This window comes from Plectrocnemia conspersa, unplaced genomic scaffold (assembly GCF_051122295.1).
Source record: "Plectrocnemia conspersa isolate PC_06_02 unplaced genomic scaffold, ASM5112229v1 ptg000006l, whole genome shotgun sequence".
Taxonomy (NCBI): domain Eukaryota; kingdom Metazoa; phylum Arthropoda; class Insecta; order Trichoptera; family Polycentropodidae; genus Plectrocnemia; species Plectrocnemia conspersa.
Window position 1 is genome coordinate 24,381,870 of NW_028277170.1, and position 20,244 is coordinate 24,402,113.

The window sequence follows — 20,244 nt, forward strand, 5'->3', positions numbered from 1 at the left end:
ATTTTATAATACTAATTTGATTATAAATGGACACAAACATTACTATAAATATAAAGCTATGCTTTTATTATTGATCTAAATCAGAAGTCTTCAACCTTCCATACAGAGTTTCAGATTTTCTTAAAGGAGTTGGGGGCAAAAGTTGACATTTCAATTTCATTAATGCATGAAGATGTTTCTTTATTCCGTTGAGGTAACCCGCTACGGATTGTTCTAGGGATATTATTATATAAATTTACACTTCTGTACAATTTACACCTCTGGCTGTACCGTTTATGATTATCGCTTCTTATAAGTCAAAAGCAGTAAAATTTTGCCGTTGCAGTAGTAGTGGAAATGCTCGCTTATATAGCGTTTAGTTTATGACTTTTTTATATTATTATTACGACTTCTAAGATGTAAAAATTTAATGTAATACATCTAAGCCGAATTTTGCCTAATAGTAGACCGCAATAAACAATTATCCCTTCTCAGAAGTCAAAAATCCACGTCAAATGCAATAAAATCGTGTCGGCGCCGTCGCAGTGGAAACGCTCGTTACCGAGCGTTCCCACTGCGACGGCGCCGACACAATTTTATTGCTTTTGACATGGATTTTTGACTTCTGAGAAGGGATAATTGTTTATTGCGGTCTACTATTGGTCAAAATTCGAGTTTAGTATACTTCAACCAATCCTTATTTAATCTATATTAGTCAGTAGTTAAAAATTCATGTTAATAGTAGTTAGAACGTTCGGTTCTATATTCTAGATCATGGTCTATATTCATATAGACCTACACTGAGAACTACTAAAAAGCATTATATATGTCATATACTATATTTAAAAAAAAAGTTTACATAAACTTTTACTGTGTAGATTTTTTTCAAAAATAATTTTTTTGCAGCACGGTACGATTTTATTGCTTTTGACATGAATTTTCGACTTCTGAGAATCTCCTATTTTTTTAAATTCTGTTTGAATATATTTGACACTCTCATATCAGAAGTCCGTTGTAATATCGATAAGGATAGCTAACATGTTTTTAAAACATAGTGTAATATCGACATGCAGAGTAACTATTGGGCAAAATGCGAGATACGACATTCGCCTGTACTTCTTTTGGATAAAAGTTCTAAAACTAATTTTTATTTTAAATTTTTTATTAAGTTAGGTTTGGGTTTGAACAGCAAGTGGACGTTTCGCAACTGTCAAATTGAGTTTCATAGTCATTTTAAAGCAGCATATTAGCGCCTATCAATCAAATTATATTATATTATATTTTGGACTTCACTAATGAAAATATACATAATTTCACCGAAAAATATACATTCACTGTAACATTTATACATCGCATATAAATTATTATTGGTAAGTATGTAAATATTTATTACTACGTATGGCAAGGTTAAAATCATATAATTCTACTAATGGTAAAAATATATATATACCGGTGAAAATGTATTCCGATATGGTTTCACTGAAATGACATATGTATTTAAAAAAATATTTTCTGGGTAGATTCGAAACTGTTTTTATTAAGGAATAACACGGGACGTCATTTCAGTTTTTCTAGGAGGGGGGGGGGGGGTGCAAAAGTTGGTTAGCCAATGGTTTTTTTATATTTTGATTTATTATTCTTTTTAGCTATTATAGCTAATTTAAACAATTAGTTTTATTTGCTAAATAAATTAATAAAATAAATAAATAATATTCTTCAAGGTCTGATATAAACTACTCACATTTTCAAAATTCTTGCATTCAATATCCTTGATTTGATAAAATTGACAATTTTAACACAATCATTAAGAACAGCTTTTAGTTACGGATACTTGTTTTGTTCACTATTCCGTAAACGCGGAACTCTTCCAAAACTTTCGAGGAACATAAACTATCAGATGAGTTTGCACGTATAAGCCACGGACTAACAGTTTTAAACAATATTTCAATAAGCTTTAACAGCTGTTAGAAAGTCTATCTTGCATCTAACCGATTTCTAGTTTTGGTCTTAATTCTGTCATGAGTTGAAAACATAGACATAGTCATCCTTTTGCATATGAGCATTAGGATTACTAATCTACTTGCCATTCGAGTGGATACTAACTAAAGTAGTCCATGCGGTGATATCAGAAAGAAGGATATTTCTCATATTATAAAAATTGGTATAGTTGCGTTTTATCAAACGTCGTTCCAGTTTTGATTTAAGTGCAGCGACTTTGCAAAAATGTCACTTCTGTTCCTTCGATTCAAGTATAAGAATATATTACAAGGGTCAATGGCACAGCATTGGCTTTAATACTCTATATAATTTTTTTTCTTTCTCTTGTAAAAATATAGCTACTTCAATTATTGCTACTTCACTTTTCATGTTAGTGTCAACTCATTTATGTTTGATTTAAAAAAATGATGTATGTAAAAATCTAATATTAGGAGTAATATATTTTTTTAAGAAGAATTTGACTTGAATTCTATCAAAAAAATGTTGCAAAATCTTCACATGTCCTCCAGTTTCTTAGTCATCCAATGATTCTAACATTAAATTAAGTCATTAGAGCAATACATTATTTTGTTAGATGAAGGGCATTATATAAAATGAGCATCTAAATCAAATAATATTTTTTTATAGATATTCACATTCACTAACTTAGCTATATAGTAAAATAATAAAGAACATATTAGTTAAAAGTAATACCTTGTCTGGCTGTTAAGTCTTGGGGATCATCCAAATAAAGTCCATTTAATCCACGACCGCAAGATTTCCACCACCACCCTCCCTTCAGCATCGAAGCGCAATTCAACGATGATCTATCGTTATCCCTGAAAGATTAAAAAATAATGTTTTAAAGAAACACATTTTTCTCGAAAAATGTTATTCATAGATATACAGATTTTGACTTATCTGAACTTATGTATAATATAAGACAATAATATATGTATGTATCATAATATTACAGTCTGAGATAATATATAATACACTAGTGCTATAAATTGGATTATTATATTCACTTAAAAATATGTAATAGCTGATTTGCTAGATGTAACTAAAAAAAGTGTTCTATTAACATATTTTTATGTTCATTTTGTATCGATTTCAGTACTAAGGAAATCACTTATATTTTATTCATTTATAATTGCATTTAAGATTGCAAAGTTCAGCTTTACATTATTAAAAAATATGCTATGCATTATTATCAAAATTGTTGAGTATATTGTCAAAGCATATTATTGAAAAAACTAGTAATTTAGATGAAATCAGCTTGAAATTATAAATATATGTATCTTATATTAATGGCATAATCTTGTAGTATATTAAATACTAATGAATACATTACTATATTATAGAAATAAGGTCTAACATATAGGAAATATAGTCCCTAATGTTGTGGCATGTACATGTAATACATTTACCACTACAATAAGAACAAAAAATTGTTAAAATTTAAGATATCGCTTTTTTATATATTAAAAAATAACACAATGATCATCAGTGTCAGAAACATTATCATATATCATACATTTTAAACTTGTATCAATCAAATTAATGTCCATTTTTTAAGTATAACACATACGTATTTTCTGTATTTTCACTTAATCTTAATAAATAATACTAGTATTTAATTCATTTCAAAGAAAATTAATAAAACCTCTTGCTCTGAAACCTAATACATTGTTTTCTAACGATGAATAGTTTATGAAGCATATTTTACCTATTGTACGTAGAAAATGGACTGTTGTTCGAGCCGTACCAAGGATCGTTTAACGAATCACCGGCGTTTCCTTCATATCCGTCAATTTCTAATTTATAATATTCACTCTCTGAGTATATTTTGAAGTGGGAATACTGAGCATATCTGAAATTATATAATCATATTTTTATTTATGAGCAAATAATACATGAATGAACTAATAAGAATTTAATGTAACCTTTTGTTGCCTTCGAAGTCTTCGAGCTCTATTCTTAGTATGTAATCTTCGTTATTGGTCAGCATGTATATATTTTCGTTACCGAGCCAAAACTCTTTAGCTGGATCTCCAAAACCATTCTTGTAATCGGCCCAATCTCTGTTGAAATTTTCAGGAACTCCGAGATTACCTCTTCTTTGTATCACCTTTAATGACATTATTATTAAAATTATGCTACATTTTACTTATTGAGTTTTGAGCTCTATGTATAAAAAATCACTATAAATAAAATAATTGTTTTTTGCTATTTTTGTATATTATTTCCATTATTTGTTGCACAACAAATAATGACTGTAACATAAAAAGCATACATGCAAAGAGAAAACTAATGAGTGATTTAAAAAGCTTTACATTTAAATCACATTACAAAAATAATAAAAGTGTGACTTAAAAAATTGTTGAAGAATAAAATGTAAAACATCTCACCGTCCATCCCCCCTCAGCAATGTCTTGCTCACAGAACACTTTCAAGAACCAGTAAGTAGTGCCTCTGATCTGAAGGTAGTAGACTCCGGACTGGCGCATTCCAGCGTTGAGCAGATCAACGCAAGAGTAACCCTGGATGAAATAAAGAATACGCATGTTGAAGAGGCGGTGGGTTTCACAAACGCACATTGTTAACCGCTGCTGATATACGCATGCGCAGTGCATCGCTTGCGATAAACTGTTAGGAGACATCCCCTTGGGTAAATTTTTGTTCTTACCCTGATATCTTTGTAATTGGCGATGACGTCGGTGGTGAAAGTGGTGTTGGCGATTGACGGTTTGTTTTTGACGCTTGGGAATATCACTCCTCCCTTCCTGGACGCAGGATCTCTGTTTCCGACTGAGGACGTGTCTTTAATCGTGGCGTTGTCTTTAGCAACGACAGACTCTTTCACGACGATTTCTTTGGCCGGACTGCGACTATAGTATAATATAATAATAAATTACTGCTCGTCGATGTAATCAAAACGATAATATAAAATGCATAAAAGAAGAAACATAGATACGCATATGAGAATATTAAAGTAAAAATAAATATAACGCAAGAATGCAATATAATAGAATAAATATATAAATACTAGCACGTTGTATATCGGAACATAATTTATATAAAATACACAAAACATTTATTTCAACGCGTACTATATTGTATAAAAATGTCTTGAGGCTCTTCTCTCAACTATACTACCTCAGAGAATGGAATGATTTAATATGTTTATTTTGGTTGTAACATTTCTTAATCTCGAAGCAATTTTATCTCACGTTCCAGCATTAGAAATAAATTATGTAATTTTGGAAAGCTCAGGCCACTGAAAATTTCATTGTATTTTGATTCGCGGATTCACTCCGATCCGGCAGTTAAGTTATTCCCCACAAGTCGATAGGATTTAGTGGACCAGTAACACGGTTTTCATTCGTGTTGCAACTCTCTCTATTAAAATACACGTCGACGTCATTTATACCGATTTAGAAAAACCTTATTTTTCGGAAATAACGTAACTTTGTCAGTATGTGAACGTATTTTGCTCATGGTGGAGTACCGCAGGAATGACAAAATTAAATATATATATACAAAACGAGATCCTATAGAAAAAAATATGTAATTGTATATGACCCTAGTTATTTTATCATTGCAGAAAAAAATTATCGTGATAATTTATTAAATATTGTTGAATTAATTTTAAGCTTTAAAACACCCATTTCATGCCTAAAAATTAAAAAAATATGGATTAGTCAATTTATCATACTTAAAATAAGACTCAAAATAATTTTAGTTTTAAATAGATAAAACCGGCTTTATTTAGCGCTAAACTGCTAGCGATTAATTGCTGGCGATAAACTCCTAAAAAAAATTTAGCTGCAATGACTATAAAAATTCAGAAATTCGCCATATTGACTCGTGATTGGAAAATATTTTTTTTTTAAATAAATCCAAATGAGGTAAAAAAAGTTTTACACAAATTTGACATATTTAAATAGCATTGCGTAAAGGTAAAATTATGCGTGTAAAAATAAAATATTACATTAGAAATGTCTTTAGTGTATGTATCCATATTAGTATGTTGATTTAAAATATTTTCAATATTAAAAAATAAACCTGCAAATAATACACAGATAAATATGGCAATATAGCGCAGATGCAAGCAAATAAAAATGTAAAAATACAAGATAGAATTTGTCTTACTATGTTTCTGGTTCTTCGGTCCTGATCGCTTCCGATTCAGATTTCAATACTTCCACACCTATGATGTCTTGCTTCTTAGTTTTGTTATCGATTTGGTTGTGTTGTCCTTTGCTTCTGGAGTCGTCGTGGATCTGTTCTTTCGGCGACTGGCTAATCAATCTCTCTGGTTTGATTTGACTGATCAATAAATCATCCAGAGGTCCTTTATTTCCGACCACCACGCTCCAAACTTGGTCCATTTTCTCGGAGACGTTCACGATGGGTATGACGCGTTTGATCAAAGTGTCCAACTTATTAGTCTCGACGACGGACGTGTGAATATCTGAGACCATGTTCAGCACTTTGCCTAGATTCTCAGACACCAGATTGATGTGAAACTGTAGCTTCTTATCGACGTTTCCAGTGGCGGTTCTCAGCTGGTCGAGTTCTTTGGTGATGTGGTTCATTATCTCGGCGTTCATCGCTTTGGTGATCTCCAGCACGTTCATGCTTATCGGCTTCTTCTCGCTGGCTTCTGCGTTTATGTCGTCCACCGGCAGAAAGTTACTATCTATTTGATTCTTCAATCCGACCAATTTGGTGTCGATATCGGAAACTTTCTGATCTAAAGACACCAAGCGCATGTCCAGGCTCTCTCCGTCTCCTTTGGGCTTATCGGACGACCGTTCGCCTTGACCGCTGTCTTTACCCAGATTCTTTCCTTGCTGATGGAACAATCTTACGTCAATGGTCCTCAGCTTACTGATGATGGAGTCGGTCTTGTCTATGTTGTCGTTGACCCTGGAGTCCAAAGCCTCCAAGCGTCTCATCAAATGCTCGACGGCCTTGTCTAAGTTTTCTATCCTCTGTAACTTGCTCTCCAAAGTGCTGACGATCACCTCGAACACGTTAAAGATGTACTGCTCTCTGAAATTAAAATAATAAATTATTATAACACGCGCTAATCTCATCGTCACTTTCTAAGACTAGATACGAAAAGAATCGTGACGAACTCTTCACCTCCAACTATGTTTTGTAATGTTGATTATGTATTATATTTTCGTAGAAGTATGTAAAAAGTGAGACGTTTTGAATAAGCCTATTAAAAACACACGCTGTGTCTAGTTCTAAATTATTTTATTTTTTATAACATACTTTTTTGCGTATTATATAACTGTATCTTAATGATTTTTGTAGAATTAATAGTTCATGATTAATCTACATTTTCAAATGAATGTCTAGGATTAGCTAAACCAATATATTGTTGTATGTGGAGATAAGAGCATTTGCCCTCCCTTGAATTTGTCCAGAAAATTTAATTGTAATTTAATTAAATACTATGAATCTTAATAATAAAAATATTTAAAAAGCTCATAGAAATCATATCGGAATACATTTTTACCAGTGAAAATATAATCTATCTGTCAGGTATTAGTATGAACAGTAGCGACGTGATAGTTGCACATATCACTCTGGCTGCTTTTAACCGTTTGAATACCGCTAGGACGCGAGTATCCGTTTCTAGTTTTTTATTTTTTTTTTGTAAAATTAAAAAATATTTTTTTTCTATACTTTTACTTGTATAAACTGGCTTTAATTTTGTTCCTATAATAAATAGTAGTTCACCCAAAAAAATGAAAATTTTTCGATTTTAAATATATTAAAAATCGAATTTTGGTCAATAGGAGAGCGCAAAAAACAATTATCACTTCTCAGAAGGCAAAAATTCACGTCAAAAGCAATAAAATCGTGTCGGCGCCGTCGCAGTGGGAACGCTCGGTAACGAGCGTTCCCACTGCGACGGCGACGGCATGATTTTATTGCTTTTGACGTGAATTTTTGACTTCTGAGAAGGGATAATTGTTTTTTGCGCTCTCCTATTGGTCAAAATTCGGTTTAGATGTGCTTCACTCGATTCGTAATATTGTTATAAAAAGTCTTTATATGAAAGCAAGATAACCCATCGACGGCACGATTTTATTGCTTTTGACATGAATTCTTGGTTTCTGAGAAGTCATAATTGTTTTTTATGACTATGATGGGCGAGCGGTGGTGGAGAAGCTGGCGCAGGTATGATGTCTCTGGAAGATCCTCAGAGTTCTGATTTTTGTGGCAGTGAAGGTTGACACTTTTCTCATGCGGTACTAGTAAGGTGGAGTGTAGATGTCCGTATGTGTTCCACCGGCTGGCCAAATCTGTTCCTTTGAGTGTCTGCCGGAGTATTTTTATAACAATGAAGTATGTGCACGCCTTTAGAAAGTGACATTTGCTTGATTGACATCTCCGAGGTCGAATTGTGCAACGGGAATGTTTTGGCCTTGCGGTGCTTTTTGTCTTCCAGTGATATATTGTTTCTCGTGACCGTTTTATAAAAATGAAATATTTATTCACCGGAATATCAGTGTGACCCTGTTTTCATTTCAAGTTTCAAGAATAGGATCCTCCACAAAAAACTTATGACCCACAATTTTTAATATAAGAAATTAATAAATAATTTGAATAAGAAATTAATAATTGAATTTAAGAAATAATATTTTGAAAGCAGGACACAGCAATAAAAATACATCTGGAAAATATGCATATCGATGTATGTATATTTTTCAATATTTCGGTATTCTCTAATATGCATAATCAATGCAGAAAGACGTATCGGTAAATCAATGAAAAGACTAAAGGCTTTTGTAAATTTCTGAACAGAGCAAGCTCTGGCATTCAAAGAATAGATCTATTTTTACTTAATATTTTGATCTGTTTTTGTCATGTATTTAGTATTTAAATTAACCATTTTTTTTACAAATTCACATAATAAAAATAGTTATAAATAAAAAAGAATTTTTTTTATGTACATAATAACTCAAAATTGGCATTCGCGAACAAAATTAATCAAATGATGACTAATCACTTTTCTTTCGCGTACGCTTATTATATTTTGGATTTCTACGTCCATTGGCTGCCGGTCACTTGACAGAACAGTAAACTATTAGACATGCGGTAGCTCTAACATAACAACGACAAGAATGAAATCGCGCAATCTAATTGGCACTTTTTAATTGGATCGATCTAAAAATCACACAGATAGAAAGTATCTAGGGGGAGAAAGAGAGAAAGATAGAGAGAGAAAGAAAGAAAGCGCAAATCTATCATTTCACACGTCACAGATTGCGATGCAATCGACTGCACCAGGAAGCTGTGCTAAAAATCTCAAAACGCATTCTTAACTCTCGCGGTTATTATAATCGTAGACTTCCTTATCTCGGATTTGTATCTTTCAATTTGTTCACTACTCTATTCTTTGCGCAATCATAGTAAAAAGACACACACACCATATTTAGTGACTCTTATCGGCTCGTTTCCTTCGCGAATTGTGCAATTAAAAATATTTACGACAGACGTTTGTATTTAATTTTGTTGCGATTCGATTCGATCTTTGTGCAACTTATGGCGAGTTTAGCAAGATGGTGCATTTCCGAAAACCATTAAACCAGGTCGATTTTGTCCATTATAAATAACTCGATCGCATTTAATTACTCTCAAAATGTATGTCTAAATCGTATGAGATCTTATGAACATGCGAGAGTAAATAAATATGGAAAACTTATAATAGAATCATTAATAATATGCAAAATCGACCTAATTTCACGGTTGATTTTCTGAAAAGGCAGTTTTGCTAAACTCGCAGTAAATTGCACAAGGAACGAATCGAACACTTTAAATGACATGATTAAACATAATTTATAATAATAATTATTTTTGAGTAGTTCATAATATTCAGATTATGTATTTAGCAACAAGTTTAAGTGTTTTTCAATTTATATCGAGTCTAGGAAATTGGAATTAGTGTTTATTAAATATTTATAATAGTGGAAAAAGTTAATAGTATGGCTGCCAGCGAATCGAAAAATGTCTGTCGAAACACCATAGAAGCTAAGAATACTTGATGAAATTAAAGATGATATGAATCTAATAATTTTTTGGTTTTTAATTATTAAAATTATTTTTACATGAATGTTTATTTTTAATTTGTTGTATTGTGTTTTTTTTTATTAATATATAAATTTTAAATTAATAATCTATTATGGTTTTATTTAACTCTCACACCAAAACAAGTTATGAAATTATTTAAGACTCTTATTACTATAATATTAGTCATTTAAAAGTATAAATATATATGAGAAATAAGGCATGTGGTACTGTATATTATACAGATAAATTATAAATATAATTAATTAAATTAGTTTATAATTATAAAATATGTCTTAAAAAAAACATAGAAATAATACAAAACTTGTTTTAAAGCAAAAAACTATTTTTTTTTGTTGCAGGACGTTTTTTATTAAGCGAACTTTATGTATTGTAGTAATTTATCCAATAGAGTTAGGAAGTTTTTCGATTTGCCACCATTTTGCAAAAAATTGACATATTATATTTTTTAGCAAATATTATAGGGTTGCTTAAGAATTCTATATCATAACTAAAATTCAATTCTTAGACATTAAAACAAAGGAATTAAGAACGTTAACTCACAAAAAGTCTCAAAATGGCTCATATGGGGGTCCGATCGTTTGTTTTGAAGCAAAAAACTATTTTTTTTATATTTTATCTCGATGAAGATTAAGCTTCTAAACGTTTTATATATAGCCATCTTTTCGTTAAAATTCAACCTACTGAGTTATGAGTGTTTAAGTTTTTAAACATGCCGCCATTTTTCAAAAAATTGACACATTGGATTTTGCTAGCAAACATATACAGGGTGCTTACGAATTCTACACTGTCACCAAAATTCAACTCTTAGTCAGTATAAATAAGCTTATACTGTCGTTAACTATATTGCAAGTCTTATAAGCGTTTGTATGGCGAGCCGATCGACTCATAACACTAACCTGGTTTCGGAGCAAAAAACTTTTTTTTTTAATTTAATTTTTTTAAAACAGTATCATAAGGGTATTCAAAAGCTCTATTCTTTATCAAAAATTCAAGTCTTAATCTTTAAAAGAAACGAAATAATAGTGTCAACTATATACCAAGACGCATAAAAGCTCGTTCGAGGGCCCGGTCAATATACCGTAAGACTCGTTTTTTACTAAAAAAAATAATTAAAATTTGTTTTTAAATGCATATTAAGCTTTTAAACACTATTTGCATACGACATTTTTCATTAGGATTTGATTTCGCAAAGTTATGACACTTTGATTTTCTACATTGGCCGCCATTTTGTAAAAAAAATTATATTCTTTTTTGATACAGAATATATAGGGGATGCTCAATAATTCTATACGATTCTAAAAATTTAGTTCTAAGTCTTTAAAACGAAGCAATTAAGAGCGTTAACTCTTCTGCAAGTCTCAAAATGGCTCGTATGGGGGTCCGATCGATCTGATACATAGCTTGTTTTTAAGCAAAAAACTATTTTTTTAGTATTTTATTTCGATGTAGGTTTAGCGTCTAAACGTTTTTTATTAAGCGAAGTTTTATGTAGGATTTTAACCTACTGAATTATTAAAATTTGCCGCGATTTTTCAAAAAAGTGACCTATTAAATTTTGCTAGCAAACATATACAGACTGCTTAAGAATTCTATATTAAACAAGAAATTCAATTCAAAGTCGCTAAAACAAAGGAATTACTAGCCTTAAGTATATTGCAAGTTTTATAAAAGTTTGTATGGAGGTCCGACCAACTTAAGATATGTTTACAATGAATAAAAATAAATTAATAAAAAAATGTAAACATTTTTCGATCATCCTGTGACGCACACTAACGTAATTGGCATAAATAATTTGCTAAAACGTATTTTAAGTATCGAACAATACTAACCACATATTTTACAAATTTATTGTCATAAATAAAATTCAGAATTTAGTTACTGCCAAGTAAATAAATATTTTTTAAGAACCTAATGGTCACCGTACTACAGTGTCTAATATTTATTGTTTTCCAGTTCCTGGCCAAAGCCATTTACCTGGGTATCTATTAATTGGTTCTCACTTTTATTTATTTATTTTTAAGGCAAAAAAAAAAAAAAAGTAAAAAAAAAAAAAAAAAACTTTGTTTCTTATTACGTTAGCTAGCACTTTTTTTTTACAAATATTCATGTTACCTTATTAAGGTTTTTAACTAATGGGTTAGAATGATTTTTATTTCTGTCATGGTAATTTATTTTAAGTTTATCGAAATAATCGCGTAAAGTGTCTATTTTTAAATCTTTATGTATATTTGAGTTTCGGACAAACCATTGGGCATTTGTCGCCATTCTTAGCGCAATATTTTGTTGCGTTTGTAGTGATTTCGAATAATTACGACTAAGTATACCTCCCCAGACGGGGGAGGCATATGAAATAACTGGTCGGATGATCGATTTGTACAGGAGCAGTTTGTTTTTTACATTTAGTTTGCTCTTTCTGTTTAATAATGGATATAGACGAGCACGAGTTGTTTTGACTCTTGAAGTTATGTTATTTATATGGGATTTCCATGTTAATTTGGAGTCCAGAGTTAATCCTAAGTATTTGGCTGAATTTTGCCATTCGAGGCTTTTATCGTACATTTTTAATTTTGAGAGATTATTATTAGCATAAGCGTGTTTTCTCCTGCGATTAAACATTACAGCGACGCTTTTGTTGGGATTTGCTGTTATTAGCCACTTATCGAACCACTTTTGAATAGTGTTGAGTTTGTTTTGAAGATGAATTATTGCACGATGGGGGTTTTTATAAGAGCATAAAATGGCGGTATCATCCGCGAATAGGGCAGTAATTACTTTTTTATATGGCTTGGAGGGAAAGTCGCTAGTAAAAATTGTAAATAATAATGGACCTAGAATTGATCCCTGCGGAACGCCTGCCAGAATAGGTCTCGGACTCGATAGATGGTTTTCCAATTTAATTTTAAAGGTTCTATTTTTAAGAAAAGATTCAATTATTTTGACCAGTTCAGATGGAAATTTGTATTTTATAAGTTTAAATAGTATACCATCATGGTATACTTTGTCAAACGCTTTGGCTATATCCAAAAATACTGCTCCTGTTGTCATTTTTTTATTAAAGCCCGACTGGATGTGGTTCACAACTCTATGCAGCTGCTGCGTAGCCGAGTGTTCCGTTCTAAAACCGAACTGTTCATTGGGTAATATTTTATTTTCTATTACATGTTTTAATAATCTACGTTGAATAAGCCTTTCAAATATTTTACTCGCGACGGGTAGGAGGCTTATGGGTCGATAGCTCGCGGGAAGAGTTGGGTCGGTACCGGGTTTTTTCAGAACTATCACATTAGCTTGTTTCCAAACTGTTGGAAAATACAGACAGTTGAATGATGCGTTTATGATATTAAGAAAAAAACTGATAGCGCTAGGAGGAAAGATTTTAAAAGCTTTACTAGGGATGGAATCGTTTCCAGGGGCTTTGCGGTTGGCTAGTGATCGAAGAATATTTTCTAGTTCAATTGACGTTACTGGTTCTATTTGGTTGTGTTTTTTTCCTAGAGTAGTTCTAATTTTTTTTTCTATTTTGTTTTTAAAGTCTTCATTTATTAAAGATAAGTTAATTGTACATTGATCTTGGAGGCTATCGGCAATAGCTTCTGCTTTATCTTCTAAAGAATAAACTAGCACTTGTGAAGGAGTCATAATTTTTTTTATATCTACTGGATCTCTGCGTAAAATTTTTGACATATTCCAAAGGGAATTGTCTTCAGGGTTTAGGTCGGTAAGTTTATTCTCCCATAGTTCATTATTGTATTCTGAAATTGCAGTTTTTATTTCGGACTGTAAGCGGTTTAATTTTGATTTATCTGACTTATTCTTAGATTGTTGCCATTTCCTACGAATTTGATTTTTAATTTTAATAAGTTCGCGAATATTATTTGGTAAAGAAATATCTTTGTTTGTCTTTCTTTCGAGAGTAACTCGTTCTATCGATTTGTTTATTGAGCAAGTGAGAGTATTAATTTCTTCTTCTATTTCTACCGTGTTGTTAAGCTCTTTTTGTTCAGGAAGGGTTTGCTCTAAGTAATAAGGGAAGAAATCCCACTGTACTTTCTTTAAGTTTCTTCTAATGTTAATATCAAAATTTATTGGAAGGCAAAAAATGACTGGGTTATGATCAGACGCGAGACTATTGTGGAGTCACCGTACTATATATTAGTGGTACTCAAGATAAGTTTAAAAAAATTTAATAAACAAATATTATTGAATTATCGTTTTTTTTATTATTAATTATATTGAAAACATATGATTTTAATAAGAAAAAATTCGTTTTTAATTTTACCCGAATAGTCTATTTACCTAGTACTAAAATATGAGTGCAAAGGGATTCATAGATGACATGCATTTTTCTGGCCAAATGCCCTAACCTGCCTCTCCCAAATTAATTCCCTGATACAGAGATTTTTTACATATATAACTTTGTTCCTTGACTCATTGTTAAACATAAACAACTATGACTAATTTTAATAGTATGTACTTATAACCGAGTTATGAGAACCTCACTATAGGTAACATTATTTTGTTGTCCATCTAATCAAAAATTTAGTATGAAATTTATTTATATTATTTCCTATAAATCAGGAACATTCAGTCCGAGATAATCTGATGAATACAATCATAGCAATATTGAAATCTCCGCTTTCCGATTCCAGTGCATCAGAGTATACGCAGAAATGGCGACATAAGTCAACCCTCTCTACATACCACCCCTAATTTGTGTTGAATAAAGGTCGGGACAGCGCGTACGCAGTCCCGGCTACCAAAAATTACGCGCCCGAGTTATCCGCATTAGGGATAATCGCAGAGGTCAGCCCAACCGTAGTGCAATGGAAGAGCCTCGCCCTGGGGGAACCGCCTTCATGATCACGGTATCCCCTACGCCAGGTAAGTATGCCTTAGTGAGCCCCAACCAACCCTTATAAACGAGCGAGCTTTCAATCTGCTTGCGAGAAACAGATTCACGTGGCGCCATCTAATAGCTAGTTGTGTGTACTAAAATATATAAATTAAATTTTATATTATTAAAACGCGATTCTCAAATAAATTAATTTTAATTTGTGATACTAAATTATTATAAAATAAATATTATTGAAGTAAAAAAAATTAAAAATATTTATAAAATATTCTATAGTGGGCTTTTCCGGACAGATTTTTATGGATAGGAACTTTCCGGACACTGATTATTGGAGACAAAAAGTTTTTTTTTAAATATTATTTTAAAAAAAACTTGCATTTTTTACTACAGAATCCAATGTAGCAGTCAATTTTAATTAAATCCAATGAATTTATTTTGTGAAAAAACGATTATTTCATAACATTTTTAACTGGTTGATTTTTATAAAAACATACGATTAAATGCTAAATAAAGATTAATCAGAACCTTTTGTATAAAAGCAAAATGAATGGCAAATTAATTTTTTTTGCTAAAAAAAGTTTGGGTTTGAACCGCAAATAGACGTTTCGCAAGTGTTGCAGTAAAGTTATTTTACTCAGTAGACCAGTTAAAATGTATCAAACAATTGTTTTATAATTCCACTGGTCAATATCAATAAAACTGTATTTATTAACTACTCGGATAGTTAACAATAAAACGTAATTCAATTTATAATAAGCAATAAATTTATATACATATATATTGCCTGGCAATAAAATAATCTAGTGATTATTTGTAGGCGCATCGTTAATTATTTATGCGAATGCTAGCGATTAATTGCTGGCGGTGAATTGCGAGCGATAAATGTGGCGAATACAGTAGAAGTATTTAATATGAAATATATTGATCCATAGTTGCACAAAAACAATTCGAAAGCCATACACAAATCGAAACATACGTTTGTAAGAGTGATGATGTACCTTCGCAAAAATAAAAAAAAAACAGTCAAAGAGAAATGTCAGAGATATCGACTCTCAATCTTCATATTTAATTTCCTATATTAGTAGATAATATTAGAAAAAAAACCAACCATCCCATTTTATATTTCATTAGGAATATTTTTAAATTCATTAATTTTTTTATCTACTACGTTCATATTAAAAATATGAATTAAATATATCGCTTATCTTTCACTGTTTTCTTTTGCATATGCGTGTTCTTATTTTGCACCAAATTTATACAGAAGTGGGAGAAGAATGAGCGCGTGGGCTATATTTAAGACAGATTATCCGCAATAATCTACCAACACAACCTGATCTAAAGGTTACAAAAGCGGAATTTGAAGTTCAATCTCTGCCCGAGCTGTGTCATATTTTTCCAATTCTAAAAAAAACATTGTTTGTACACATATCTGTATATATGTTTGAGAAAAAATAACCGACAGTTCAAAAAGGTCAAAGGTCTAAATAGTTAACGAAATCGCGCAATCGACGACCGTGGAAAAGCCCGTGTAATAAAATCGAAATGTTCGCGTGAAATTCGACAGCAAATAATATACTTTCTACTATGATCGAAATCAAATATTTATCTATAGTTGAGACATCATTTTTTAAGCAAACTTGCTTAATTTGTCTTGTTTCTGCACTTTGACGACAATATTATTTCCTCTCTTCTTTAGGTAACTCTTGCACTTTGACGCCACGTAATTGAAATATTATTAAAACCTACTTCGAATGCTTTTATGTAATATTCCAAGAACGGAAGATGTTAAATAAATTTAAAAATAAGCTAATCGCAAAATTATGTAAAAAAATATTTACCAAATGATAGTATATTAAAAATATTTATAAAGGACCTTGAATGACAAAAAAATATTATAATTTAATTTATTAAAAAATGATTTTTAATTGTTATAGAATATACTTTCTTCATACGTAAGCCTAGTTTAATTACAAATTTTATTGCAAATATTAAATATATGCTAGTCTTCTCGATTAGCATATGCAGGTATATCCAGTATGGCGGAAGTGATTATGCCACACATTATGTATTTTTTCTGTGCTATGAAATATGCGGATCGCGGATTAAGTCTGTATAACCGAGATCTTAAAAACCGGAATCTGTCGGTGATATATTATAATGTGTATTATGTATAGTTATAAAACCCATACATGGTCATTCGAAACATTAACCTACAAATATTGTCAAGAGCGATATAGCTACTATATGTATAACAGCCTGAGACTTTTAGTTAAAAATAAATTCGTTATTGCGTAAAAAAATATAAAAGTTAATTTAAAAAACATGCATTTTTTATATCAACTAGCTTATAAATTCTAAATGCAATTAACGATCAAATTAAATAAAATTTATTGGCAAAATCACGTCCATGCGAAAGTTAGAAATTCATATTCATTATTTATCATCTTCACGTTCTGTAAACCTCACGTCATCGTAACTGGAAACGGACCATAAACTATAACATATTTGATTGAACGTTGCACATGTGCAAATATTTAATGCACCGTTTTTATTTACCGGAAGCGAACATTGATTTCTTTCCGCGCATTAAAATTTACACAAGTAGTGCATCATAAATAAAATTTAATTTAAAATATAAAATACATTTTAGCTGATAAATAAAATCAAACTGGAAATTAGGAATATTACTGTTTATAATATATAATAATTATATAAAAAATGTAAAATATATCTGTTTGCAGACTCTCGCATATTGCTCTATAGTTACTCTGCACTTACAATGTTTTTAAAATATGATAAATATCTTTACCGATATTAATATTGAGTATTAGTCGTAAAATTTATTTTAAAAAAAATGAATCCAATAAAATTATATGTAATTTTTTTTATAAATAATACTAATACATTTTTAGTAGTTCTCAGAAGTATATATGTATATAGAACCGAACGTTCTAGCTTTTTTTTATTATTTTAATTAAAAACCCTGCATTATTTTTCTGACAAAAAATAAAAAAAAAGTAAATACCTCATATAGGTATTGCTGGTTTAAATATTTAAAAAAATAATGTTAATATAATAGCTAGCAAATTATTTTAAAAAAAAACAGCGCTTATTTTTTACAGAATTTTTACTATTTAAATGCTGTTGAAAATTCTTTAAAAAATATTTAAATTTTATTGATTTATTATTCTAAATAATGCAATTTTTTATCATTATTTTAACCATAAATCATAAACTTTTGATGAAATATCACATACTTAATTAAAGCGTATTATATTACATTAAAAGTTGTTTCTTAAACTTTTTTAGGATTGTTTGAAAAAAATTAATCTAGAACCGAAAGTTCTTACTACTTTTGACTTGGATTTTTAACTAAAGACTAATAAATGAGGATTGGTTAAAGTATATTAAAATCGAATTTTGGTCAATAGGAGAGCGCAAAAAACAATTATCACTTCTTAGAAGTCAAAAATTCACGTCAAAAGTAATAAAATCGCGTCGGCGCCGTCGCAGTGGGAACGCTCGGTAACGAGCGTTCCCACTGCGACGGCGACGGCACGATTTTATTGCTTTTGACGTGGATTTTTGACTTCTGAGAAGTGATAATTGTTTTTTTCGCTCTCCTATTGCGCAAAATTCGGTTTAGATGTTCCTTATAAAATCTTTACTTCTTAGAAGTCGTAAAATTATTATAAAAAAGTCAGCTTTTGACGTGAATTTTTGACTTCTGAGAAATTATAATTGATTTTTGCGCTCTACTACTGTGCAAAATTTGATTTAAATGTTACTAATATAATTATTTCTTCCTAAAAAACACGATTTTATTGCTTTTGACGTGGATTTTTGACTTCTGAGAAGAGATAATTATTTTTTGCGCTCTTCTTACAGATATAAAAATCAAATTTAAGACATTACAGCATATAATTTAAGCTTCTTAAAAGTTGTTATAAACACATTCAGCGATCATTTATATAGACTATAATTTTTTTATGCGATAAATTGACGCGGTGGTAAATTGCTAGCGATTAAATGCTGGCGGTTAACATTTTCACAGTCTCACAAATACCGCTGCTTAAATTATAGAAGCTGAATTTCTGTCATTAAGTTGACAAAACTATACTTTGTTTAATTGTACTACTTTTTATTTGAAACATTTCATATTAATATAATATTGAACTCACAACATAAAATAACACATATTCGTTTCTTTACATGCAAATGCTTCCAAGAAAGCTTACACAAAAGATTTCATGTGAAAAATATCTAATAAACTTTAACCGTTCTTGTGCCGCTATGTGTATTACGTATCTACGAGCTTAGTGCCGCGTATTTTTTTATTAAAAAAAAGATTATAAACATTCGGAAAGCATGGACACACATCCTTAAATGACGCAAATCAATAAATTAAGCACTTGATATTTACTTCATATTTTATTTGCGGACGACGTACATATACTTTATGGACATAGTGACAACCCTAGCGCCTCTCAAAATAACACAAAATTGCTATTCAAACTATCATAATTTTTAATGCTTAAGCCAAAACAGCTTCAATATTTTTATTAGCGTAAATATTAGTTCCTTGCGAGAGCATCGAGCAACAAAATGCTGCGCGGCATTAAAAAGGTTAATGTTGGACTCAATCTCAAAATTACAACTATTGATTTATTTATAACTCAATTGTATCACATTTTTTTAACCCTTTTGCTGCCAGATGTATTTAGGTGGTATATACAAAAATGCCAAGTGCTTAATTGACATGATTTTATAATAAAAAATATGGGCTACGTACAGATAATATTGAACTCACAGCTCTAGAAATTTTTTTAAGAACATATGATTTGCATATATAACATGATAAAAACGCCTTTTTGCTTCTTTACATGCAAATGCTTCCGAGAATGCCTTCACAGAATATTTCACGTGAGAAATATTTAATAAACCCGATTGAACTCGACGCGATTCCTCATGTGAGAGATATTCAATAAATTCTCGCAATTTTTATACAAATATCATACATAATTTGATTATATTGAATCTTGTACTTAATTATTTGACTATTCATGTTCGTTAGAACTAGTAACATTTTAAGTAAATATTGCATGCGATATATTGTATAATATGCAAACACTCAAATTTTTGCAAAAGTCAAAAATCATGTCAGCTTGTGATTAACTCAACATATAATATAACCATGTGTGTGTGTCCTACAAAAACGAGATTCGTTTACCGGTAATTGTCGTTCGGTCAGCAATGAATGGTCGATTGCGGATTAAAAATCGACTTGGAACGGTAAAATGCAATGAAAGTAAATTCCG

General features: G+C 30.7%; 1 protein-coding gene and 1 non-coding gene across 2 annotated transcripts in view; both read right to left on the bottom strand.

Moving 5' to 3' along the window:
• The window catches only part of LOC148234590 (uncharacterized), a 109,592-nt gene that overhangs the window by 1,016 nt on the left and 88,332 nt on the right, over positions 1–20,244 (bottom strand). The window contains exons 2-7 of the mRNA XM_088188336.1: positions 6,112–7,017; positions 4,646–4,847; positions 4,368–4,499; positions 3,903–4,087; positions 3,686–3,829; positions 2,671–2,795 (exon numbers count right to left, since the gene is read on the bottom strand). Coding sequence (XP_088044462.1) covers positions 2,671–2,795; positions 3,686–3,829; positions 3,903–4,087; positions 4,368–4,499; positions 4,646–4,847; positions 6,112–7,017 — 1,694 coding nt within the window. The remainder of the gene's footprint in view (positions 1–2,670; positions 2,796–3,685; positions 3,830–3,902; positions 4,088–4,367; positions 4,500–4,645; positions 4,848–6,111; positions 7,018–20,244) is intronic.
• LOC148234591 (U1 spliceosomal RNA) lies at positions 14,802–14,963 on the bottom strand. The gene has a single exon (XR_015810200.1). It is a non-coding gene; the product is annotated as a U1 spliceosomal RNA (small nuclear RNA).